The 27,650-nt window shown below is 45.9% G+C and overlaps 1 protein-coding gene across 3 annotated transcripts in view; it reads left to right on the forward strand.

Moving 5' to 3' along the window:
• myo10l3 (myosin X, like 3) overlaps positions 1-27,650 on the forward strand; it is a 73,970-nt gene that overhangs the window by 28,439 nt on the left and 17,881 nt on the right. For 2 of the 3 annotated variants that reach the window (XM_015966642.3, XM_015966643.3), the window contains exons 5-20: positions 45-179; positions 342-466; positions 570-583; positions 662-746; positions 875-981; positions 1,185-1,314; positions 6,138-6,256; positions 8,396-8,542; positions 10,384-10,484; positions 10,722-10,788; positions 11,336-11,428; positions 14,144-14,212; positions 15,640-15,722; positions 15,798-15,906; positions 24,592-24,672; positions 25,964-26,088. In XM_015966642.3, coding sequence (XP_015822128.1) covers positions 45-179; positions 342-466; positions 570-583; positions 662-746; positions 875-981; positions 1,185-1,314; positions 6,138-6,256; positions 8,396-8,542; positions 10,384-10,484; positions 10,722-10,788; positions 11,336-11,428; positions 14,144-14,212; positions 15,640-15,722; positions 15,798-15,906; positions 24,592-24,672; positions 25,964-26,088 — 1,590 coding nt within the window. Of the gene's footprint in view, positions 1-44; positions 180-341; positions 467-562; positions 584-661; positions 747-874; positions 982-1,184; positions 1,315-6,137; positions 6,257-8,395; positions 8,543-10,383; positions 10,485-10,721; positions 10,789-11,335; positions 11,429-14,143; positions 14,213-15,639; positions 15,723-15,797; positions 15,907-24,591; positions 24,673-25,963; positions 26,089-27,650 lie in introns of all 3 variants that reach the window. The other variant, XM_054746995.2, reaches the window with a different exon arrangement.

The raw sequence follows: 27,650 nt of genomic DNA on the forward strand, positions 1-27,650 counted from the left end.
GATGATTGGTGCTTTTACCTTTTCCTGTGTCCATGCATCCTTAGTGGAGAGAGCGGTGCTGGGAAGACGGAGAGCACCAAGTTGCTGCTGAAGTTCCTCTCAGTGATGAGTCAGAACTCGTCCGGTACTCCTCTGTCAGAGAGGACCACCAGAGTGGAGCAGGCCCTGGTCCAGAGCAGGTACCGTCTGACCCCCTGACCCAATACTTCAACTGGGAATTACTGGATTTTCCCATTAAGATTCAGTGCAGATCAGTTCACTGAAATGCCAAGAAAAGCAGAAAAACACTTAAATGTGTTGAGCATGCACCTGGGTAAATGATTCTGTTTTCTTGTCTGCAGTCCCATCATGGAAGCATTTGGGAATGCCAAGACTGTTTACAACAACAACTCCAGCCGCTTTGGGAAGTTCATCCAGCTCCATTTTTCACAGAACGGGAACATTCAGGGAGGCTGCATCACCGACTGTATCCTTCACTAGTTCAGCTCACAGAAAAACAGTTTAATACATTATAAAAAAATAACTCATTCAGACATTTCACCTTTTCCCCCTTGACATCCAGTCATCAGATTTGCTGGAAAAGGTAAGTTTGTGTTGTGAAGAAAAACACTGAAGAAGAAGTACTACGATTACTAAGATTAGGAATTAAATTCTTTCCAAGAACCGCGTGGTTCGGCAGAATCCTGGGGAGAGAAATTACCACATCTTCTACGCCATGCTAGCGGGGGCAGACAGAAACCACAGAGGTTGGTGTTTCATAACTTATTTTAACACTTTTAACAACCGGAGACCATAACATGTCGATTTTCCTTTGAGACTATACATTTTATTTACCCCTCCTCACCAAAATGTCATTATTTTGTTTGTGTTGCAGACGTGTACCTGCTGTCTGAAGGCCCTGAGACGTACCACTACCTGAGCCAAGCCGGCTGCGTGCAGGACAGCAGTCTGGATGACAAGCAGCTCTTCAACAGCGTGATGGTGAGGAGATTTTCTGTACATTCTTTCCTTCACACCCAGAGGGCGCCATATTCCTTTGTGATAAGTAACACAAGGAAGTCTGTAAATGATTCTCAAGGTACTATACATTATTTTAGTATTTCAAAGGGACAAAATTCAGATGATGTCACGACATAAACACATTTATTGTGTGTGTGTGTGTGTGTGTTTGTGTTATTGTACAGGAAGCCCTTAAAGTGATGGAGTTCACTGAGGAGGAGATCAGAGATGTGTTCAGGTTGCTGTCTGCTGTCCTCCAGATGGGAAACATTGAGTTCATGACAGCTGGTGGAGCTCAGATCACATCAAATGGAGGTAACGAACCAAATGAGGAATAGAATTGGTTTGCTCCATCTTGCTCATTTCTAAAAAAGTTTGCCTTTACAAGAAAGAACTGTGTGACTTTGCACAGAAATCTATGATAAAAGAGCCATATTCATATTTGTGCAAGAACAAAATCAGATACTTTTGCAATTTTCTGCATTATATTTTCAGATCTTTTGTAGAAAAAAAATCAATTTGGAGAAATAATTCAGTTCCAACTGGATTGACAAGCTAACTGCCAGTACTAGTCGAGTCTGGATCACTGCCATCTCAGAAAACATTTATATATTTGAGATTCACCTAAGTTACTTTTGCATGATTATTTGCAGTATTAATACCAGCATCAACAGGTTGTAGCATCTCTGGTGGAAAAAATAACATTACTACTGCCACAATAACCACGTGAAGGAAAACAAAAAGGAGGCGTAAAGTTTGTTTTACTGGCGTTCACATTCTGTTAAACATTTGATATTAGAATAGTTTTAAAGAACAATTTCACTGAGAAACCTTTTTTTTATTTGTGTTATTTGAAATATAATAGGATAAATGAAAATGTGAAAATGGTCTACCCCTACTTCCTGAATTAGGTAGCAGTGAAAAATAGACAGGGACATGCTTGAAAGCCAATATGTGGCACGTCACATTTCTTTGCTCTGTTGTCCTTAAAACAAATGACAAGTTTAATTCGCTACTCTCACACACACACACACACACACACACACACACACACACACACACACACACACACACACACACACACACACACACACACACACACACAACGGGGCCCGCGATACAAACATGTTTTGGCTGATTTCTGCCTAAAATGTAATTTAAAAGCAAAAATACAAACGAAAGATGTCTATAAACAGAACCACTTTAAACTTTTTAGGTTTCTACGATTAGTTTTTAACAAACTTACGTTTAAAACTTCGTAGCTCTCCCCATTTTCTCTTCCTGTTGAAAATCCACAGCTGGCGCACAAAGCATGCTGGGATAGCCTCGTTCTGTGAGGATACAACAGACGCGTCCTCGAAATGTGGGTGGAGCGAGGACCAATTTGAGGACGCGAGAATGAGTATAGAGCTCCGGGAGTTGACGTCACTTCTCCCGGCATGCAACAGTTCAAATCGAAACGGCGCCATATTGTCAGGTAGAAGCCGGCAGCTGGACTATTTGTTATTGTAGAAAACTCAATCAAACGGGAAATATGGTAGATTCCTGTTGTGCCCCAGGATGCAGAACAGACACGGACAACATAAGGAATGAGCCTTCTACAGGATTCCCCAAGATCCAGAGCGCCGCAAATGTTGGATCATTGTAATAAAACGCGCTAGTGACCGGGCTGAAATGAAACTGTGGGATCCCGAGAGTAAAGGTTTTTGTTTATGCAGCGACCGCTTCATATCAGGTACTTAAACCAACATTTCCTCAACTGTGTATGGTGTTTATATTAAATGCTTTTATTACGATTCTTAGTGGGCTTCCTAAACTTATTTTGGCGTGGCTTTTTCTGTCTTATTACTCATAGCAACAAGTAAACGTCACGTAAAACGTTGCCTCGTGATTTCTGCGTGCTGCCGTTTACGTGTTTTTATGATCACAGCAATTAACCGTCTAAGCTGTGTTTCATTTTTAAGCAATGGTTGATCAATTGTCAGATCACACATAAAAAGCACTTTGGATTGTTATTATCTGTCTCGCCGAGACAGATCTCAGACAGATCCTGAGACGCTCCTGCCTGACATTTTTATTTTATTCACGGAAAAAAATCAAACTAGTGATTTCTCTTGGCGTTCAGTTTATACATTCAAACAGCACATCACTCTATTTAAACTACTTACGTGTAAATCTGTTATTTGTCCATCAATTTTCATCCGCGTATCCGGAGTCGGGTTGCGGGGGAAGTAGCGTCAAGAGTCCCAGACTTCCCTCTCCCCAGCCGCCTGAGCCAGCTCCTCCGGGGAAATCCCAAGGGGTTCCCCGGCCAGGTCCGGTAAGAAGTCCGCTCCGACAGCTTCTGGCGTTTTTAAAAAGTATCCCAGGGGCACGGTAAGGGTCGGAGATGTTTAGTCTATTTAATTTCTGACTATGTAAAACGATTTCTTCAGTTTTAAAGTGTGACGTAAACTCCGACGAAGTAAAATCCAAGCTGATCCCGTTCACGTTCATGTTTACGATCCGTGTTTGTTTAGCTTCTTTTACCTGCCAATATTGCGTCTACTAACAGAGTCACGTGGGGTCCGGAGCTCTATTCTTGGAATTCGGACAGTACTCGTCGCTGCGCTGTGACGTCATCGAACTCAAAATGCGCTCTTACAAGAATCCTTCCCGGATTCAGATACACCCATTGTCAAATTGGTATTCATGGACTCACCCATCTTGGCTCGCAACAGGAAGGCTGTTTTTGGTTCAGCGTCCAGGAAACAGTAGAGAATGTCTGCTCGGCTAGAACAAGCTTACTGTAGTTTCCACAACACAGCAGAACTCTTCCAGGCTTGTGTTATTTGTGGAGATAAAACAACAACTTTGCAAAGCAGACTGAGTCAATGGTAGAGTCCCGTTTATGTTAGCCAATCAGAGGTGAGATATCTGAATATCAGGAAATAAACTCCAAAACCTGCCATGCTCTGCTCCCCTCTGCTCTGCTTCGCTTCTAGTTCCTGAAACAGGAGCGCCAGAGTTTTTTTTTTCTCCACAGAGATCAATTCACAAGGCATTTATTAATGCTAGAAACCACTGCAGATGTTTTGAAAAAACGAGTAAAGTTGGTCTTTAACACTATGATGCTTCTAAAGCTAGATGTTAGCTCTTCAGTGCAGTAAGAATTAATCTGTTTCCTTCAATCATAATCTGTCCGGAAAACCCTGTTCCCAAAAAATTTGGACTTTTACTTAAAAATTAGGATCACACTCCTGAGCCTTCCTGGTAATGTCTATTCAGGGGTTCTGGAGAGGAGGGTCCATCGGATTGTTGAACCTCAGATTCAGGAGGAGCAATGTGGTTTTTGTCCTGGCCGTGGAAAACTGGACCAGCTCTATACCCTTAGGGGGATCCTGGAGGGTGCGTGGGAATTTGCCCAACCAGTCTACATGTGTTTTTTGGATTTGGAGAAGGCATTTGACCGCGTCCCTCGGGGGGCCCTGTGGGGGGTACTCCGGGAGTATGGGGTACCAGGCCCTCTGATACGGGCTGTTAGGTCCCCCCTGTATGACCGGTGTCAGAGCTTGGTCCGCATTGCCGGCAGTAAGTCGGGCTCGTTCCCAGTGAGAGTTGGACTCCGCCAAGGCTGCACTTTGTCACCGATACTCTTCATAACCTTTATGGACATGATTTCTAGGCACAGCCAAGGTGTGGAGGGTATCCGTTTTGGTAGCCTGAGGATCAGGTCTCTGCTTTTGGCAGATGATGTGGTCCTGTTGGCTTCATCAGAACGTGATCTTCAGCTTTCGCTGGAGTGGTTCGCAGCCGAGCGTGAAGCAGCTGGCATGAGAATCGGCTCCTCTAAATCTGAGACCATGGTCTTGAATCGGAAAAGGGTAGAATGCCTTCTCCGGGTCAGGGATGAGGTCCTGCCCCAAGTGGAGGAGTTTAAGTATCTCGGGGTCTTGTTCACGAGTGAGGGAAAACTGGAGCGTGAGATCGATAGGCAGATTGGTGCTGCATCTGCAGTGATGCGGGCGTTGTACCGGTCTGTCGTGGTGAAGAGAGAGCTGAGTCAGAAGGCGAAGCTCTCAATTTACCGGTCGATCTACGTTCCTACCCTCACCTATGGTCAGGAGCTTTGGGTAGTGACCGAAAGAACGAGATCACGGATACAAGCGGCCGAAAGGAGTTTTCTCCAAAGAGTGGCTGGGCTCTCCCTTAGAGATAGGGTGAGAAGCTTGGTCATTCGGGAGGGGCTTGGAGTAGACCCACTGCTCCTCCACATTGAGAGGAGCCAGTTGAAGTTGCTCGGGCATCTGGTCAGGATGCCTCCTGGACGCCTCCCTGGTGAGGTTTTCCAGGCACGTCTAACCGGGAGGAGACCTAAAGGTACCCAGGACACGGTGGAGGGACTATGCCTCTCACCTGGCCAGGGAACGCCTTGGGATTCCCCCGAAGGAGCTGGCCCAAGTGGTTGGGAAGAGGGAAGTCTGGGCCTCTTGCCTTAGGCTATTGCCCCCGTGACCCGACTCCGGATAAGCTGATGAAAATGGATGGATGGATGGACTTAAAAATTAGCTCCTAGTCGCATAAATAATGACTTAAAGTCAGTAAAATGCTTCAAAACTTTATCTTATCTCAATTTTTGACAGAAAGGGAGATCATGTTGACTTTTGCCAAACTGTGGAGAAAACAATTGAAAACAAACTGTTTTCCATGTTTTAGCTCCTTAATTTTGTTGTACATGTAACTGGTCCAGTAACAAACAGGCTATTCTATTCTATTAATAAGCAGTAAAAGCTTTATCTCGGAATGTTAGACCGGAGAGTCGACCTACCCTGGAGCTTGATTGACTTTGCATGAGCAGAAAAAGCTCTGAACAGGCTGTAACATGAGCTCCAGGCTCCTTTGTTTACCGTGTCTGACCTGGTTTCTGGGGATCCTGTAAGCTAGTGACTGCAGAGCTAAACCAGCAGATCAGGGTTTCCTAAAAAACGTGCCTGTCAACAGTCTGTTCATCCAGTTTGCTGTTTGACATCAGTAGACGTGTCCTGCATTACTTACACATACATTACGTTTGTGTGTGTGTGTGTGTGTGTGTGTGTGTGTGTGTGTGTGTGTGTGTGTGTGTGTGTGTGTGTGTGTGTGTGTGTGTGTGTGTGTTTCAGTGGTCAGTAATGTCAGCGAGCTGCTTGGCCTGGACTCCTTCCAGCTGTCAGAGGTGCTGACCCAACGCTCCATGATCCTCAGAGGAGAGGAGATCTGCTCCCCCCTCACTGTGGAGCAGGTAAACACAATCCCAACCTGATTGGGTGATCTACACTTGCTGTCCTCTATCGTCCTTCTCCCCTGATCCACACACACATTCACAGTCTCACACACACACACACACACACACACACACACACACACACACACACACACACACACACACACACACACACACACATTCACAGTCTCACACACACACACACACACACAGAGCCTTTCTTTGCTGCCCCACACCACATGTCTCTCCAGATCCCTTGCGTGACTCCCAGCCATTTCCTGCTTTTTGTCTGCCAGATTCCAGGCACAATAAAGCCATCGTGATACTGATCTGAGTCAAAAGCACAATGGAACCAGTGGCTGGGGGTGAAGTATGTGTCTTCTCCTCTGGAATCGGTGCAGCCAGCCACCGAGACGCTGGCATAATAACTCACTGATGTCTCACTTTTTGCTTCAGATTTCCATGCCGTCGTCTGTAATTCATGGGAATATTTCTCAAGTTGTCGTTTGCATGTGTTATCCCTTTCAACATGTGCCACAAGGACATTTTGACTCGTGACAGTGTCCCTGTTTTGCGGCGCTTAACCCCCTCAGCCCACTCATAGTCGTAAATGTCAGCAAATGTGCAGCACAGACCTTTACTATTATCACAAGGACACGAAAACCACAAGAAAGCTTTTCATTAGCAGACAAAGAGCTCGTACTGTCACTCCGCTGCTGCTTGTTGTGCCTGGCCTTTGAAGCAGCTTGTCTCTTAAAAGACTTCATTATTCCATTTCTGGAGTTCACAAGAATGACTTCTTCTCACAACGGGCCAGGGGTCACTCACCCGCACCGTCCCGCCCTCCCTCCGGAGTCCTTATTCCACACCATGGTGGACAAACAGCCATTCTTCTCACCCCCGTGGCAAAGATCCTGGAGCCACCGGCGCTCTCTTCACACCCGCTAACTTCGAGAAGCATGATGGATGACTCAAACGTCCAGGAGAATTGTTGCTTTAAGTACAGTATACATGCCAGCATGCTTTTTTGTTTAATTTTCAGTTGAAGCACAATTCCTTTGGAGTGAAGTGGAGCCGACGAAGTAGGTGTGTAGACAATGTTTGGCTGACGGGATAAAATCAGATTTAAGTTGTAAGTTTGCTTTAAAGGCGACACATCATGCAAAACTCAACTTTCGCATCTTTAGTGTTGCCATGTAGGTCTTTACGCCCCCTATCAACACTCCAAACGTGAAAAAAATCTGTCCATGCATTTTCCGTCATTGATTGGTTTAAGAAAATATGTGCCTAAAACAAGGCATTTTAAAAAGGCCTAGTTTGTCATGTCACAAATGGGGACATTAGCATAGAACACCCGTTCTCATGCAAGAGAGAGCTGCTGCACGAGGAGAAGCGAACCTGAACCTCTCCCACATGTCGGAGCTTCTCAGCTTATAGCAGCATGAGTGCGGGTTAGGTGGGTGTTGCCAGCTCTCGCTAGTTTTCAAGTCCTGAAATGGCTCATTCTGGAAGGTACTGAAAATGACAAGAATAAAACTGCTGACATCCCTTTAGGTGAGAGGGATTTTGTGTGTTTGGCTGAACTATTAAAACCTAAGAAACTTAGGAAAACCATATTGAAATTCTGTTTTAGTGGGCTTCTCCAGTCACTTTGTAATTTAATTAGAGAAAAAAGCCAGAATGGTGGAGTTCAAGATACATTCTGGAGAACAAAAAAAAAACCTTTGAGTGAACTGAAATTAGGAACTTCATAAAGTCTGGAATGAAGCTTGTTTATTTTTAAACGTCATTGATCTAAAGAGTCGTGAAAGCATGCCGTTGCATTCCTCTGATTCAGTTTGTTTTAACTGTTTTTTTTAGATGAAACCTGCATGAAGTGCATCACTCTTAAGAAATGTAGATGATAAACAGAGTTATCTGTTGTGTCAACACACAGTAGACAGAAAACACACCTCTGTCTCCAAACCGCTATTTGTTTTATGGACACGCTGCTGAGCATCACTCTGCTCCGCCACCAACAGACCTAATTAAACCTCCTCTCTGTGCTGATATATATCCTGTGTTTGGGGCATTGTGTGCAAAGTTTTCTCCTCCGAATTAGCTAAACATTGCATGGTATCCATGGTAACCCTTATCTCTGTGTGCCATCTTGCGCAGGCGGTGGATTCGCGGGACTCTGTCGCCATGGCGCTGTACTCCCAGTGTTTTTCCTGGATCATAATGAGGATCAACCAGAAGATCAAAGGGAAGGACAACTTCAAGTCCATCGGCATCCTGGACATCTTCGGATTTGAGAATTTTGAGGTGAAGCCCCCCTTGCTATTCTGACTCATTCAGGAAAATGTGGAGCATTTCCCTAAATTCCAATCGTCGGACTGGATGTCCACCAATCAAAAGCTGTCTGCACACACAGAGACTCAGACCATATGGTTATCCAGAATCTTAGGACCAATGATAAAATGTTTGAGCACTATCAAACCACGGAGGCCTTGAGGACCAAATTAGGCTAATAAATAATATAACAGGGTTAACAGTCTATTCATCCGGTTTACTGTTTGACATCAGTAGACGTTGCGGGAGGTGTCGCGCGCTCCGTCCCGCAGGGTTCCTCTGTGAGAGAGGGGGTGGGGGGGTGGGGTGGGGGGGTTGCACACGTTCCGCTGCTGTTTCTCACCGGTATCAGCTGATGGAGGGCTCTAGTTTTGTTGTGCCGTTCGTGTCAGCGGACACAGTAGGGTCGGGGAGGGGGGCGGGGCATGACGCTTAGCCTGGCGGGTGGCCAAGCAAAGCCTGGCGAGCTGCCAGGCTTTTAAGGCACTGGGGGAAACTCTGTATAATACATATAAATATAATTATAAAAAATGTTTATGGGTAGTGACCGGAAGAGTGAGATCGTGGATTCAAGCAGCTGAAATGAGTTTCCTCCACAGGGTGGCTGAGCTCTCCCTTAGAGAAGCTTGGTCATCTGGGAGAGGCTTGAAGTAGATCCGCTGCTTCTCCACATCCAGAGGAGCCAGTGGAGGTGGCTCGGGCATCTGGCTAGGATGCCTCCTGAACGCTTCCCTGGTGAGGTTTCCTGGGAACGTCCAGCAGGGAGGAGACCCAAATGGAGACCCAGGGCACACTGGAGGGACTATGTCTCTCAGCTGGCCAGGGAACACCTTGGGATTCCTCCAGAAGAGCCGGCCCAAGTGACTGGGGAGAGGGAAGTCCGGGCCTCTCTGGTTAGGCTACTGCCCCTGCGACCCAACACTGGATGAGTGGAAGAGAATGGATGGATGGATTCATTAAAATTAAAAAACCTTTTCAGCTACTGTATGCAAATACAATTAAACTACACTGTAAAAAACTAAATGTTGAATTTACTTAATTAAGGAACACCTGGTTCAACTAAACCTAGTTGCTTAAACGTAAAGGGTAATAAACATTGTTATATGAAGAAGTGAAAAGGCACACTGCTCTTCATCCAATTGAGTATCAGTGCTCAATAGCTACGACCAACAACTATGACGTGGAAGAAGAAGGCTGGAGCACTCAGGTCAAAGTAAAAAGGTGCAAATTAAACCAACAAATATTTCCTGAGCACAGCCACAGCTGCAGCTCACTGCTTCCCATGAGGACGGGTCAAATGCGGAGATGAATTTCACCAGTGTGTGATGAATTAATGAGAATTTACCTTTAACTTTAATAAACGAACCAACGTTTCAACATTGCTGTCTCTGTCAGAGCTCATTGTTACTTGTTGTTATATTGAAAGTAAATTTATATCACATGAAGTAAATTTAACATTTAGTTTCTTAGAGTGTAGATGACACTCAAATATTGTATTTGACATAACAGACGATAAAAACACAAGCTACAAGAAAAAAGATAGATACTGTATAATAAAATTTATATGGATTATCAACAGATTTGAATACATGTTTTTATCAGCATTAAAATCATCATTTTAAATGACTTAATGTGTTTAAATGCAATCATTAATTAGTCTGTTGTCCTTGGAAACATTCACGGTGCAGCAGTAGTGATAGCAATGAGCACAAGAGAGGAACAAACTAGAAAAAAATAGATGTGTGTCATTAGACTCACTAACATCAATAAACTCGGTGTCCGGTGGGTCTAAAATGACATTTTCCATCCTGCAGGTGAACCGGTTTGAACAGTTCAACATCAACTACGCGAACGAGAAACTCCAGGAGTACTTCAACAAGCACATCTTCTCGTTGGAGCAGCTGGAGTACAACAGGTCAAAACATACACACAAGATGCGTGTCGTTTCAAAATAAAGCAGGATTGAGATCGTTGATGTGAGCCTGCTCAAGGGAAAAGGCCTAGACCAGCAGCAGCTTAGACATGGCTCATTTCATCACATATGATGCTGGATAATACAGCCACTGTGTCGTACACATTTCTGTATTTGTATTTATACTTGTGTGTGTGTGTGTGTGTGTGCGCACATTCATGTGTGTGTGTGCGATCACAGGGAGGGGATCCAGTGGGAAGCCATAGACTGGATGGATAACGCAGAGTGTCTGGATCTCATTGAGAAGGTAACGCAGTCAGGACGTGAGAGAGCAAAAACCATGGCGCGTTTCACCCCTAACCACCAGCCGGAGGGAGCGGGCTGACCCAGACGCCACACTGTGCTCACACTGTGCTCACACTGACTCCCTATCATTATAGAGTCTCAGTTTGCATGTTGTTTAAACAGTAATGTACACCAGTCAGTGGTTGGAGGTATGGCTGAAATAAAGATGGACAAACATTTTGTCATTTTACCACAAACGGTTCTTTATAAAGTCTGAAAGTTTTGCAAAGGAAGCAAAAATACACACAAATTACTGCTTTTTATCCTTTCCCAAATCTTTGATTTTTCACGTTATTAGTGAGCTTTTGGAAAACGGTGATTCAAAGCATCTTCGTGCACGGATTCCCTTTCCGGAATCCTTTTAATATAAACGGAATGGTTTACTTTGCAGTTTCCTGGTTGTATTGTTCTAATATAAAGTACCAGATGTTTTCCAGTGGGATTATAACTAGTTTTGTCACGACCATGATGAGCTTCAGCCCTTTTCTTCTGTCTGTTCCCCCTTTTAGAAACTGGGCATGTTGGCTCTTATCAATGAGGAGAGTCGCTTCCCCAAAGGCACAGACTACACCCTCCTGGAGAAACTGCACAGCCGACATGCGGTGAGTCTTCACAGGGAACATTCTCAGATGTGTAGTCTCTGACCCTCTCAGACACACTCACACACAAAATAACTGGCCAACCCTGACTAAGGAAGTGTATTTAAGAGTTCAACCTTCATTCTGGCTGTCTGTGTTGCATTGAAAGTCAAAATGGCACCTTGAATACTCCCGATGAGCGCTCTCTCACACACTGAAATGTGATCAGCCATTCTCCAGCTCTGATCATATTTGTGTTTGTGAAGAGCAGAGTTTTCTATGGCACACGGAAAAACTAAACAAACAGGAACAAACCTACTGAAACTGCCAGACCTCTTCCCTGAAGAGCATGACTGAGGTTTTATTGTCTCACAACAATAGTTAGACTGATTGAAAATGCTATTCTACTATTCTAGATATGTCATAGGATGAAATACAATACACATCTTTGCATGCCAAGGCTCTGCAACCTGTGGATCTTGAGCCTCTTGTGGCCTTTTGGGACTAGTTTGCATATTTTTATGGATATTGGGCTATTATTAGAATGATTAGCAATAACATTTGCTCCATTTCCTAGCTTTTTACTACCAGCAGCAGTCGGAGAAGTCAGTATTCCAATATGGCAACGCACACCTCCCAAGTAGCCATTGTTTGCAGATTCCTCTTAATAACGTAGTTTTAAACTGCACCTTCAACATGCAAACAAAACTTTTAGTATGTTCAGCATAGAGTTGCAAGAAACTACATGTAACATTGCTTTTAAACACGCTCTCATAAGTGTGTTTTGTAAAATAAGCACATTTTACCCAAAAGTTACCATTGTGGATACAGAGAGCTGCCATTTTGGATATCGAGGTCAGAGTTCTGAAATTCTTCCGAGTTTGTGACTCGGAGGTCCAACTTTGGCGCTTCATTTGAATTTTCCTACTCGGAAGACGGAATTTTCGAGTTCCAAGGACAAATCGAACGCACCACCTGGTACTTATAACACCAGCCTGAGCTATGGCTAACGCTATAGCCCAAGATACTGCTAAAGCTAGCCTTAATACTGCTAACGCAGGGCATGCATTTTAGTGATGGGAATTCCGGCTCTTTTTAGAGAGCCGGTTCTTTTGGCTCAGCTCACCGAAAAGAGCCGGCTCTTTCGGCTCCCAAGTGGCTCCTCAGATTTTCTGTTGCGTAGAGTTCATTTATAACCAAAATAATGCTAAACTATATGTAAAATAATTTACTAATGTAAAAAAAAGCAATATTTCAAATGTTTATCATTTCTATGGATTTAATAACTGAACACTTTAAGAAATCTCCACTGTCCGACTGCTGGCGCTCATTTTCTCACCATCTTCGTCGCACTCTCCTCTCTCTCTCTCCTTTTTCCTCCTCCTCATTCCCTCTTGTCTCCCTCCACCCGCATGCGCTCTGCTGTGTGTCTGTCTGAGTCTGATCCTCCCTCTTCCCCGCCCCTACTGCTCTGTGTGTGGACAGTCTGGACACACAGTTACACATGTTGACCAATCGCCTGTAGCTTTCACCAAGGCAGGGGGGAGGGGAGGGGACGGCTCCCAATGACGAGCCGGCTCCCGTCGTTCACTTCAAAGAGTCGGCTCTTAGAGCCGGTTCGTTCGCTACCGACACATCACTAATGCATTTGACCCTCTTCACACGCTTCCACACCACACCTCCAATTACTCACGCTGAACAACCAATAACCCCCCACACCCTTCCCCTACCCCCGTTCTCATGCATTGAAAAGTTCAAAAGTTAGCAGCCCTGGCTAATGCCAGGTCTTGCTACTAGTCTGAGGTAATGATAATACTAGCCCAAGCTATTGCCAAAGCTTGCCAAAGTTACTGCTAATGCTAGAGCAAACTACTGCCAATGTTAGCCTGAGCTACTGACACCCATTTTGGACGAGTGGAAAGCTACTAAGAAGGATCTACTGGGAATATCCAGACTATTTTGAATGCCAGTTAGATCCATAGCTTGTGGTCCTTGTCATTGTGATTACCACTTTGTTCCCCGCTCATCCACTCCTGCACCACATCGTGCTCCAGAGCTTTTGGGTTATTGTGTAAAGTTTAGTATGCTATTGAGTCCTCAACTAAACCATTTTCTAGTGAACCTTTAGAACATTATTTTCATCACTACCAAACCTAAAATACCCGTATATTTTAAATATTAGATTATCTCAATTTCAAAGTTTAAGGTTAAAAACAGTGTCAGATATAGGGAACTGGACCCAAAAGCAAGGCTCGAGAACGAGGAGGTAAAAAGCAAATGACCTTTATTAAAGCAGAGGTCAAAAGCAAGTTAAAAAAAATCCAACAAACAAATCCAAGTAAGCTGGCAAAAGGGCAGAGTAACTGAAAGGAGAACAGAGCGAGGTTAAATACAAGTGAGCACAGCTGGGATGAATCTGGTTAACGAAGGACAGGAAGTGACACAGGGGAGAGAGGAGGATGTCAAAGTAAGACAGGAAACAAAGAACTGGGCTCTTGGCAAGGTGTGACAAACAGTGTGCACATCTTTAATGAACATTATCATTTTCAAAAATGTTATTTTATCTTAACATTTTCTTTACTTTGTCAGAAAGTGTTATTTGTGAATAATCATTTACTGCAGCATCAGAAATCATTAAGCTGTCTGCTGAACTCTCAGAGAGCTTAGAGTACCAGCTTTGCTAATCAGCTAATTATTAATTAAATACGGTCATAAAAACTTCCTGTCTTCTCTCATCAGGCAAATTCGTACTATGTGAAGCCCAGAGTGACCGACCACCAGTTTGGCATCAAGCATTATGCCGGAGAGGTGATTAACTATGCATGTACACACACACACACACACACACACACACACACACACACACACACACACACACACACACACACACACACACACACACAAGCCCTTTTCTCTTCTCGAACTAAATGCTCTGGGAAGTGAGGTAATTGCTGGATGAGAAGATGGATCTTCTTTGCCAAAATCTTCTGCAGGATTTTAATGCATCTTTTTTCATGAGTCAGGAGAAACCTATTCTCCTTCCTTTCCTCACACACGGATTTACTCCTGAAGGGAAGAGCAGGAAGACGATGAGGGCAGAAGGGCAAACACAGAGACTGAATAGGGAAAGGGGTGTGTGGGATCTGGTGCTGGTCCAGGAAGATTCGGCTTCATAAGGAATGACTGTGATTCCTGTCTGAGACAAGGCCTCCTCAGTGTGAACGCTGCAGCTCAGTCACAAGCCTGGTAGAGATAGTAATGGTAATGACCCGGATCAGAGATGACAGACCGTTGTTTCCTTTCTTCAGCCTGAATCTGGGGCATTTAGTCGAAAAGGGTGTCTTGTTTATTCTGTTCCTCACCTTTGTTTTCATTTGTAACAGGCATGTAAAAATGAAACTCTGTGCATAAAACTGATTTCTGCACCAGACTGTTTGTAATTCACCTTCAGAATCATGTTTGTGTAGATATTGGTGCAAACTTGTAAACTGTATCGCACCAATGCTGCTGTGGATTCATTAACAGCAGCAGAATGAGTGCTCCTGAGACCTAAATACGTGTTTGATCAAGTTCAGAACTCACGGAGCCTCCGGGCATTGTGAATGCACACTATTGTAAAACTCACGTGTAAACGGATGATTTTGCACACAGTTATATTTTGGTGCAAAATTGAGAGAGTACACACACATTCTAAGAGTGTAACTGTGGATGAGTGTGAGCTAAGAATGTTGTTACTCAACACAACAGGTGACGGCTGCAGCGCAGTCGTGTTCCGCTGTGCTCGATCAGACCCCGGGGTGGTTTTTATTTTTTATGCACTTGCAGTAAATCACTCCTGTCGTGTGTGTGAACGTGTGAGACTGACGGATTGAAGATAAATGCTTTTTTCTAAATGAATCACATCTAAATTAAATTTCTGCAGAATGACATTAAACTTCTAGGAATTGAAATAATTGTTTTTTTGTGTTTTCTTTGCAAAGATCAACAATCGACCTCAACACCAAATGAATGTTTTGTTCCTTTTCTTTACAATTAAAAGTAAACTATTTGCTAGTTTTCGCTTATTTTTTAATATTCCAGTTACTGACTTTTATTTGTTTGGTTATTTTCTGTAGCAGAATTTGAATTATTTTAAAGTTTACAAATAAACGTTTTCATTTATCTTCTATACGTCATAGAAGATGTTTATTCCACACGCAGTCAGGTCTCACTGGTGTTTTCTTAAACCGGTTCAGGTGTTGTATGATGTGCGAGGAATCCTGGAGAAGAACAGAGACACCTTCAGAGATGACATCTTATTTATTCTCAAAGACAGCAGGTGAGCACTTGTCCTTTCTGTTCTGTATGCCATGTCTGTACGATACGAATGCTTTCCACGATCATCGGTCCTCAGGCTTGACTTCATCTACGACCTGTTTGAGCGCGTGGGCAGCAGAAGTGGAGACGAGACTCTAAAGATGGGCACCGCTCGACGCAAACCAACCGTCAGCTCTCAGTTTAGGGTAAGGCTGAAACTCTTGTGACTCTAAAAACATGTTTCTTTAATGATTTTCTCATCACACTCACAGCAAATTATTCCCCTGTCCACATTATGAGTTGACGATGGAGGGAAAATGTGGTTGTGAGCTGGGCCGTGGGTGGAGGAGGGGATTGAGAGAAGATCTTAGCCCAACATGTCCTAAATGCAGAGTGGAGAGAACAAGCAGGGGAGGATTTGGCGCTCTGCCCTGGCACACAGATCCAAAAAGTCAGGGGATTATATGGCTGGGCAGAGAGGGGGCCAACCAGGGGCCAATCACATTCAGCGCTGCCAGGCCGGGCCTTTCTGGAGACAGACTGTCTGAAATAGACAGAAAAACGAGGCTGAAAAAGTTCAGGGGTCTTCAACAGTGTTTGTACGTCTCATATGTGCCCAGTTCAAATAAATGTTTCATATTTTGGCTGAATTTTCTACATTTTTAGGTGTTTAACGAAACAGTATTATTAGAAATCAGTCTTTGCAGTGAAATTTTATGAACGCTTTGTTTCTTTATAAAAAGACTATTAATATGATGGCAGAATCCTCCTGTGGGGGTGTTTTCTCTTACACTGCGAAAAATACATTTTCAAGAAAGTAAGAAAAGTCTTGTTTCTAAACAATATATCTTATTTTTAGTCTAAAGAGAAAACACTTATCAGCAAAAAAAATGCCACTAATGAATAAAATATGGCAAATATTCATGCATGTTCTGCATATGATTAAATCTTCTTGTTATAAGTTAAAGAAAATCCGCCGATGGTGTAAGCAAAGGTTGCTAGACTAGAATTCTTAAAATTAGAAAAAATGGATATAATGTTTGTTTGATTTATTTATTTATTCATTCATTCGTTTGTTTTATTAGAGGTGTGGATTACTCGTTTAATCAGTACTTTTGCAGTGGTCTCTTGTAGAAATGAATGCCTTGCAGGCAGAACTCAGGGCACAAAAATGCCCACAAACCCCGGTCCAGCAGGGCAACATCTGCAACTAGAGCCCTTCACTGAAGCCCTAGGCCCTCGGGTCGGCTCGGGTCGGCCCGGCCCGACGGCCCTCGGGCCGGGCTTCGGGCCAATGACTGTGTAATTACCTCGGACATGGGCCGGGCGCCTTTATTTTTAATCGAATTCATTAAAAAAAATTGAAACACTAAATCACTCAAGAAAAGATTCCCATCTGAACATCTGAGCTGGACACTGCTCAGCGCAGCTCGCTGTCAGCGTATACTACATAAGGTCCACAGCAAGCTGAAGATGTGGAGAGGGGCTTGGAGCGCATCGCAGAACCAGAGCGCATGCGGGAAGGTTCCTCCGACTGAAGCGAGCGTTTTCCAAACCCTGTCTTTCAGAGAGACTTGTCACTTAGAAAATGTTCCCCGATTATGAAACTTTGGCTGAATAGCGCTTGTTCCTGTCTCCAATGTGGCGACACATCCAGGAGCCGTCTGAGGAGAAGCCCAGAATCTAACATCCTTCAGCTCAGAAAGCGCATATGATTACGCACAAGCGTGACACGTCAACCCGGTCTCACAGTAAGACCGGGTTGGAACTGTTCAGGTTTACGCAGACAATCTTTACATTTAGAATTAGCATACAGATGTAAAATTAATGCAGTAAAATATAAAGCATTTTATTTAAATATCCATTCATTATTTTACAAGCACAGAGAGCCGCATCAGATGGATGGAAGTGTCATGGCTCGAGGTAAGTGCCTAACCCAAGACATGCAGAATCATCACACAAGTCCAAAAAATAAAGTAAAATGTCTTTATTATAAACGGAACTAAGAACTGCTACAGGGAAGTCCTGTGCTGAGGAGCCAAGACGGCTCGAGTCTTTGAGGTGTCGGTGCTGAGAGGAAGTGTAGCCGGGAAGGACGCTGAGCAGAGGATGAGAGATGTCGTAGAGTGAGGCAGCAGAGGGAAATCCGAGCCGGAAACGTCGGAGGAGGACGGGACGTGTAGAATAATCCAGAATTGGAGACAGCGAGGGTGAGATGATGATGAGGTGATCCTGAGCGAGGCAAACAAGTATAAGGGAATATCCAAATCCAAATCCGAAACTACGATCCAAGGTCAATAATCCAAACACGAGTTAAACAGGTTTCAAGGTTCAAGGTCGAGTGGCTGGTGCTACCTGAACTGGTACAATCATCCGGCGAAATGAAGTGTCTCCGTCCTCCTTTTAAACCTGCGTTCCTGATTAGGGAATCGTCTGCAGCTGTAGTTCCCTCTGCTCCCCACCTGCGGAGAATGAACTCAGGTTCTGGTGAGAGGAGATGATGGAACTCACCTCTGCTCAGGGACATGACAGTGCCCCCCCCTCAACGGACGCCCCCTGGCGTCCCAGCACGGGATCTGGAGGCCTCGAAGTCGGAGATTAGAGAGGGATCCTCGATGTAGGAACGGGGAACCCAGGAACGTTCCTCCGGACCATATCCCTCCCAGTCCACGAGATACTGGAAACCCCGACCACGGGGGCGGGAGTCGAGGATGCGCCGAACCTTGTACACCAGTCCCCCTCTGTAGAGCCGAGCAGGAGGAGGCGGAGCCGGGGCTGGGCACAGAGGGCTGGAAACGACGGGCTTCACCAGGGAGATGTGGAACACAGGATGGATCCGGAGCGACGAAGGAAGCTCCAAACGCACGGTCGTCGGGCTAGGAACCGCCAATACTCTGAAGGGACCAAGGAACCTTGGAGAGAACTTCCTAGAGGTAGCCTTCAGCGGTACATCCCTGGAAGACAACCAGACCCTTTGACCAGGAGAGTAAGTGGGAGCTGGGCGGCGGTGTCGGTCAGCCAGTCGCTGGTTCCTCTCCGCGGTCCGTTGAAGGGCCGATCTCGTGGCGACCCAGGTGCGACGGGCCCGACGAAGGAACTGAGGAGCGGTGAGGGTGGTCTCTGCCTGAAGGGGGAACAGAGAGGGCTGATACCCGAGGGAGGATTCGAAGGGAGACTGACCTGTGGCGGAGGAGACATGGCTATTATGGGCATACTCGACCCAAGCCAAATGCTCGCTCCAGGTGGACGGGCTGGTGGCACAGACGCAGCGAAGCATAGCGCCCAGTTCCTGGTTCATCCGCTCGCATTGTCCATTGGTCTGCGGATGAAACCCCGAGGTCAGGGCCACCTGGGCACCCAAGGCAGTGGCGAATTCCTTCCAGACGCGGGATGCGAACTGGGGACCACGGTCAGAGAGGATCTCTGTTGGGATTCCGTGCAGACGAAAAACATGTTTTATTAACAACTGGGCCGTAACGGCAGAGGTAGGGAGGGCCTTTAACGGCACCAGATGACAGGCTTTGGAGAACCTGTCCACCACAGTCAAAATAACAGTAAAACCACGCGAAGGTGGCAAACCACAAACAAAGTCCAAGGCGATATGGGACCAAGGACGGGACGGTACTGGTAGAGGACAGAGCAGACCTGCAGGAGGCTGGTTAGAGCCCTTTTGCTGAGCACAGACATGGCAGGCCGACACATACTCCTTCACGTCTTTGTAGAGGGAGGACCACCAGAAAGATCGCCTGATCAGAGCCACTGTGCGTCCCACTCCGGGGTGGATGGAAAATCTCCCGGTGTGAGCCCAGTGGATAACTTTTCCCCGTAATCCTTGGGGAACAAACAGTTTGTTAGAGGGTCCGTTACCTGGCCCGGGATCAGTCTTAAGGGCCTCCAGGACCTGGTCTCTTATGGGCCAGGTTACTCCTGCGACAATGCAGGAGGAAGGCAGAATGGTGCAAGGAGCCGTCTCATCCTCTGCAGCATACTGTCGGGACAGGGCGTCAGGCTTCACGTTCTTAGACCCCGGTCTATAGGATAGAACAAAATTAAAACGGGAGAAGAACAAAGACCACCTGTACTGTCGAGGATTTAGTCTTTTTGCCTCCTTTAGATAGATCAGGTTTTTATGATCAGTCCAAATGATGAAAGGTAGTTCAGCTCCCTCCAGCCAATGTCTCCACTCTTCTAAAGCCAGTTTTACAGCCAGTAACTCCCTGTCCCCAACGTCATACCTGCTCTCAGTGGGTGTTAAGCGCCGAGAGTAGAAGGCACACGGATGGAGTTTGTGGTCCTCCGACGATACCTGAGAGAGCACTGCCCCGACCCCGGTGTCCGAGGCGTCCACCTCCACGGTGAATTGCCGCTTGGGGTCTGGTCTAGAGAGGACGGGAGCCTCCGTGAACTTCTTCTTAAGTGTCCGAAATGCGGCTTCTGCTTCTGGAGTCCAAGAAAAGGGCTTGACAACAGAGGTTAGGGCTGTCAAAGGGGCTGCGGTCTGGCTATAATTGCGGATAAACCGTCTGTAAAAGTTTGCAAAGCCCAGGAACCGCTGCAGCTGTTTCCTGGTGGTAGGGGTAGGCCACTCCGTTACAGCTTGGACCTTATCAGGATCCGCCCTCAATCGTCCACTCTCTAAAACAAATCCAAGAAACTTAACAACAGACACATGAAACTCACATTTCTCAGCTTTCACAAAAAGTCTGTTCTCCAACAGCCGTTGGAGAACCAACCGAACGTGTCTTTTGTGTTGGGCCAAGGACCTAGAGAAAATCAAAATATCGTCAAGATATACAGTCACAAAGTCATTTATGTAGTCCCCCAACACAGAGTTCACAAGTCTCTGAAACACAGCTGGAGCATTGGTGAGACCAAAAGGCATCACTAAATATTCAAAGTGCCCCAGAGGTGTCTTAAACGCAGTCTTCCATTGGTCACCTTGGCGCACCTTGACCAAATGATATGCGTTGCGGAGATCCAACCGCGTAAAAACGGTGGCATCCTGCACAGGTTCAAAGGTAGACAAAAGCAGAGGAAGCGGGTACTTGTCCTTTACCGTTATTTGGTTTAAACCCCTGTAGTCTATGCAAGGGCGGAGCGAGCCATCCTTCTTGGCCACGAAGAAAAAACCAGCTCCCAGAGGCGAGGTGGATGGCCTGATAATGCCATTGGTCAAGGCCTCGTGGATGTACTGTCTCATACTGTCCTGTTCAGGCTTGGACAGACTGTAGAGGCGGCTGGTTGGGAGCGGAGCTCCTGGCAACAGGTCGATGCCAATATCAAACGGACGGTGAGGTGGTAACGTGGCTGCTTTATCTCTGCTAAACACCTGCTGTAAATCATGGTACTCACTAGGTACCTGGGTGAGATCTGGCGGCTCCCTAATAGTCCTTTCAGAGTCCTTAGATCCAGCTGCAGCAGAGGTTAAACAGGTTAGAAGACACTCTGGACTCCAGGTCTCGACACGGTTAGACCTCCAGTCCAGACATGGGTTGTGTTCCTTAAGCCAGGAAAGGCCTAGAACTATTTGGTTCTGCGGAGAGGGAAACACAAACAGTGAGGTTGTCTCTGTGTGGTTACCTGAGACCTGGAGCTGGAGTGGTTCAGTTCGGAGAGTGATGGTGGACAGAGACCTCCCGTCTAGGGAGGACACAGTTAATGGTTCCAGCAGTGGAACTGTAGACAGACCCCACTTGCGGACCAGTTGCGGGTCCACCAATGACTGTTCACATCCAGAGTCCACAAGAGCAGTCGTCTGGTAGCGACGACCGTTAACAGTCAATGCACATTCTATAAGGAAACGGGAGGTTTCTTTACCTGTCTGACTGCCCACCAGGACTCCCGGAACTACTGGTGGGCACGCCCTTTTGACGCCGCAGGGCAGGATTGCACCATGTGTCCTGGTTTACCACAGTAAAGGCACAGCCCCTTGCTGAAACGATGATGGCGTTCTTCCGGGGTGAGATGGGTACGTCCCACCTGCATAGGCTCCTCGGAGGCATCCAGAGGAGGAGACCTATAGGATGGGCGAGGTGCTGATGGTGGTGACAGATCCCTGGAAGATGTCTTCAGAAGCTCCCGATGTCTCTTGTCGATGGAGATGCATAAGGTGATCAACCCGTCCAGAGTTGGGGGTTCGGGGCAAAGAGCCAGCTGGTTCTTAACCCTGTCGTTTAAAGCCTCGATGAATGCTGCTTTGAGAGCTTCATCCCCCCATGATGTCATCGCAGCCAAAGTCCTGAATTCCAGAGACATGTCAACCACTGACTTCCTTCCCTGCGAGAGGCGCAAAAGTCTCTTCCTGATGTCAGTGGTGGTCTCGGAACTGCAAAAAGTGAGTTTAAACTCCTCCAGAAAATCAGAGTAGGAACCAGACAGAAAATCGGAATTTCTACTCTTAGCCTCTGCCCACCTAAGTGCTTTTCCTCTAAGAAGTCCAATAATAAAAGAAATCTTCATAGAGTCAGTAGGAAAAGACTTGGGGGATTCTTCAAACGCTAGGCGGCACTGCAGTAAAAATCCAAAACAATCCTCGAACTCACCGGAAAAAGTCGGGCATTGCCGAGGAGGAGCCGAACGGCAGTGGGTGATTTCCGGAAGACAGCGCGCTTCCTGTCCGGGTGAAACCACTCCTCCAGAGGCGTGGGCGTGTAGTGCTGTTCCATACTCCGGAGCGGCGGCTGGCGCTGGAGCGAGGACGGAAGAGGAGAGTTGTTCCTGGAGCTGCTGCAGTACGGTCTCTAAACGTTGGTAACGTTGGTTGGAGATGGTGATCTGCTCCACGAGGACGGGGAGTGTCTGCTCCTGTTGAGACATCCGGGTAGCCAGATCCGCGAGTGCTGATTCCGCTGGGTTAGCTACGTGGCCGGATGATTCTGTCATGGCTCGAGGTAAGTGCCTAACCCAAGACATGCAGAATCATCACACAAGTCCAAAAAATAAAGTAAAATGTCTTTATTATAAACGGAACTAAGAACTGCTACAGGGAAGTCCTGTGCTGAGGAGCCAAGACGGCTCGAGTCTTTGAGGTGTCGGTGCTGAGAGGAAGTGTAGCCGGGAAGGACGCTGAGCAGAGGATGAGAGATGTCGTAGAGTGAGGCAGCAGAGGGAAATCCGAGCCGGAAACGTCGGAGGAGGACGGGACGTGTAGAATAATCCAGAATTGGAGACAGCGAGGGTGAGATGATGATGAGGTGATCCTGAGCGAGGCAAACAAGTATAAGGGAATATCCAAATCCAAATCCGAAACTACGATCCAAGGTCAATAATCCAAACACGAGTTAAACAGGTTTCAAGGTTCAAGGTCGAGTGGCTGGTGCTACCTGAACTGGTACAATCATCCGGCGAAATGAAGTGTCTCCGTCCTCCTTTTAAACCTGCGTTCCTGATTAGGGAATCGTCTGCAGCTGTAGTTCCCTCTGCTCCCCACCTGCGGAGAATGAACTCAGGTTCTGGTGAGAGGAGATGATGGAACTCACCTCTGCTCAGGGACATGGCAGGAAGAGCCGCATGCGGCTCCAGAGCCACGGGTTGCCGACCCCTGACTGAAACGCAGCAGTAGAGCCCTGCGCGGGACTGTTTTCTTCATCCCGCTCCCGCTGAATTTCTGACAATTACCGCCTGCGACTGCAACGTGTGTGTTACACTCCCGCCCGCACCCGTAGCGTGCATGTCTACTCCCGCCCGCAACCGCAAAATTCGGAGAAATTATTACCTCACAATAAAAGAGATGTATTGAGTTTGCGTCCTCTCTGGTCCTGGAGAAAACATGTCATTTTATAGGCTATACCAGGGGTCGGCAACCCGCGGCTCTTCCATCCATCTGATGCGGCTCTCTGTGCTTGTAAAATAATGAATGGATATTTAAATAAAATACACGTCTTTTAACACATTGGTCAGGATTGACGCACTTTGTTTTCATTTAGTTGGTTAAAAAAAAGTCGGGCTCGGGTCGGGCCAGAGAATCCTGATAAACTTTTCGGACCAGGTCGGGCTGGGGCTCCACCCCCTCGGGCCGGGCCGGACACGAGCTCAGATTTTAGGCCCGTGCAGGGCTCTTTGACTGCACCATCAGAGCTGAACTTCACACGGGAGGATTTGGAGTCTTATTTCCGGCTATTTAGACATCTAGCCTTGGGTTGGGTAGAAGCAATGCAACTCTACCACTGACCCTGTTTTCTCTGGGACATGGATGTTTTATCTCCTCAAACAACAAGACTGAAGCAGCTTTAGCCATGTGTTTGAGTTGCCAGCGGTTAGCTTCTGTTGGAAGAGACATTCTCTGCTGATTCTGGAAGCTAAAACAACAACAGCCTTCCATGTTGTGAGTCAATATGGATAAGTCAAATTCACAGTGTGACGTAGATCTGTCAGGCTTTTCAAATCCTAGAGTTTCACCGTCTATTTTCTATCAGAAGCTAATGCAGGAGGTAGGTGTAGGAGACTGCTTTCATGTTCCGCCTGTATTAAAAACTCAGCGTGACTGATTATAATCAGAAGTAATCATTTAAAATGTTTTTCAGTCAACTACACCTTTAAGATAATTATCTAAAAACAACTGTCTTGAGAATTACTTTTTGCAGTGTAGACTAAAGAAGGAGATAAAACAATGAAAACTTAACCTAACAAATCATCTAAAAATAAATATTTTTGCTCAAAGAAATGGGGAAAAAACTGAAAGGATCATTGGAAAGAAGACCTAAATAGCTGCTGCTGCTGCTAAAAATATTTCATCTAAGTAGCCTAAGTACTCCTGCCCTTGATGTCTATCACATTTACAACACTGCACACATTCTGCTCTGCAAGTCGACTTCTTTTTAAATCTGAGTAAAATCTAATTAACTGAGTTGGATTTTGCTGATCTTTAACAGTTTTCACCTGATGTCTTTTAGGACTCTCTTCATTCCCTCATGGCCACATTGAGTGCCTCCAACCCTTTTTTTGTGCGCTGCATCAAACCAAACATGGACAAGGTAAGTCATGCAAATTTAATTGCATGAAGAAAAAAAGGGTCTGAACTCTTGCCAGGTCTTGTCAAGGTCACGTGAGAAATTAAGCCTCCTTGGTGCTAATTATAGCTCCCATTACTCAGAGATAATTGTGTTTCTCTTCTCATACGACTCCAACTACTAAGTAAAGTTTAATAATCCACAAGTAAATATAGATTTTTCTTTATTTAAAACTGTAGATTGTTAATCCCCCCCCCCCCCCCCCCCCACACACACACACACACACTGGTGCAAAGACTCTCATGCATCCCCACATAAAAGAATTGCATGCAAACACATTCCTGCCACTGCAGCTTCGTTGCCAGAGGTCAGAGGTCGCTGCTGGCTGCTCCAGCTGCGGTGGACGCTCCGCTGATCAGGCTGCATCAGTGGAATGTCGAGATAAGACCGCAGTGTTTTATTTGTGGTGAAGTAAGTACGGCGTGTATTTACAGGGTCTCTGTTACATAGCTCCCATTGTCTTTGCCTCGCGTTTGCTTATCCTGAAGGTCAGGATGGAACGAGCAGCAGATCTGAATCCTTCAGTCCCACAGGAGGACGTGCGCCATTCTCCAACACGCATGCAAATTCACGCAGACCCACGAATGGACGGAGTGTGTTTGTGTCATTTACATGCGCCTGATTTTCTGGAAATTAATGCCACTCAGAAAAGTTTTCACCCAGAGGAATGTTCAGAGCTCAAATAGCTTTGCGTTTATTCACAAGCATGGGCACACACGAGAGCCCAGGTTTCCGTGCTTAGGAGCGTTAGTGTGTAATTAGAGCGACACATAGGAGAATGCCGCGGTGTTGTGTGAGGCTTGTCCAACTCTGTTCGCCCTCCATTTGACAAGCAGCCCTCATGTGGACCTGAGCGGCAGACATCACAGATCCCATCTGATAAGAACGCCCAAAGATTATCGGCAACAACGCAGCTGAGGATTCCAGGAATAAAAAAAACAAAGGCCGCCCAGGCTGCTGGTGTCTTGTCTAACACTGCTCAGGTTTCCCCCGGATGGTGTTTGTTTTTCCTTATAGTAACCCGATTGTTAATGTAAAATGATAGAGTCCTTTGTGGTAATTTACGTTTTTTTTTAGTTCAAGTTGACTCAGCAGTTTAGGTGAGTTTGAGTAGATGTGTCTGCCGTCTCATAACATCTGCTGACTGCAGCGATGGACATTATAATTCAGAGTAATCACTCTTGCGCTAAAATACCAGCTGTGCTCTTTTAATTCCCGCTCTCCTCAGAATAAAATGTTAATTTGTCACCAACAGAAGGCCACTCAGTTTGACCCCGATGTCGTCCTGAACCAGCTGAGATATTCCGGGATGCTGGAAACCGTAAAGATTCGCAAGGCCGGATTCCCAGTCCGCAGAACCTTTAAGGACTTCTTCAGCAGGTCAGGATATTCATATTGAAAGGGAACATATTATGCAAAACTCTCTGTTTGCATCCTTTTTGTGCTGCTATGTGGGTCTCTATTGCCTCTATAGATACTCCAAATGTAAATAAATACCCCTGTCCATCCATCTGGTTTTAGGGAACATGTCCCTAAAGCTGTTTTTATAGGACCGTAGCGTTTGCAAAACGGGATTTGCCGCGGCTCCCTGGGGAGGATTTTGGCATGTATAGTAGCAAAGCTGAAGCTAGAATAAACTGCCATCAGGCACCTCTCCAACCAAGATGGGATAAAGGGAGGTCGCTGCCCCCCCCCCCCCCCCTGCATGTGACGTACAGGGTCGCGCATTCAGCGTCAAACGGAAGACACATCAGACTGATGAAATTTCTTTTTCAGGACCTTTAGCTTTGATGTGACCTGCTTTTTGTCCCGCTTGACGTCCCGCTCAGCCAGTGCTTTCACCACTCTGTCGAACAGCTGGCTGTCTCTCACCGTCCCCGTTAAAAGGCGACTAATCTGTTCGTCCGCTCGCACGGCCAAAAGCTCCATGGTCTCCGCGTCCGTCCAGTTTGCCATGTTGTAGGGTTGAAAGATACTAGTGAGAGGCCATGTTTATCTGTGTTTGTATCCCTCCCGGCCGGCACTCGGCGCGCAGTATACCCCACTAACGTGACCACCCTCTTTTGCGGGGGGGCCTCCCACAGTCGCTCCAAAGGGATTAGCGGGGCTGACACACGTTTATCCGTCAGAGGCGAGGGGCTCATGCAGCAATATTACCACGAGGCTAAGCGCATTAGAATCGAGTTTTATCACCTTTCCCCTTTGCTCCTTGCTGCATTTACGAGACCCACAAATTCGGATTTATCACTCTGGCATGATGCAATGGTCTGTCTTATAAAAGAGGCTTTAAAGAAGCTGTTTGAAAAAAAATTCCTGTTTGTGACATCACAAATGGGGAATTTAGCATAAAATCATCACTCACCTCTCTACTGGCTCTACTCCAAGTCCCTCCCACATGAGAGCTCATCAGCTTGTAGCAGCCAGTTAGGGAAGTGGTGGGCGTGGCCAACTCCAGCAGAATTTTTTAATGTGACAGAGCCCTGAAATGGCTCATTCTGGAAGGTACTGTCAAGAGTATACTACTGAAATTGCTTCATGTGAGAAGGATTTATGACACAGAACTTCATTAACATGTTTTGTATCAACCATTGAATTATTATAATTTATTTATTTTTATTCTATAACATGTCCCCTTTTAAGACAAAAATATGCTGCTACAATCTTTCTCCCTGGACCCTCGTGAGTCAAAAACAACCCTTGTCGTAAAAAATGAAAAATGTAGGTTTTTGCATAAGACTTGGTTTTATTGACTAATTTCTATGGTTTATCGTAGTTTTATTCAATATTTATACCTGTAGCTGGGATTTGTTCAAGAACAAGTTCAGTCATATTTGGATTTCTGATTTATCCTTAAGATTTTATTTCTTTTCCCAGTTTTTATTTGGAAAAACCCAAACTGTTGCCAAAAAATGCATAAAACGCCAGAAAAATGCACACCCGCA

Source organism: Nothobranchius furzeri, chromosome 14, assembly GCF_043380555.1.
Source record: "Nothobranchius furzeri strain GRZ-AD chromosome 14, NfurGRZ-RIMD1, whole genome shotgun sequence".
In the NCBI taxonomy this organism is placed as follows: domain Eukaryota; kingdom Metazoa; phylum Chordata; class Actinopteri; order Cyprinodontiformes; family Nothobranchiidae; genus Nothobranchius; species Nothobranchius furzeri.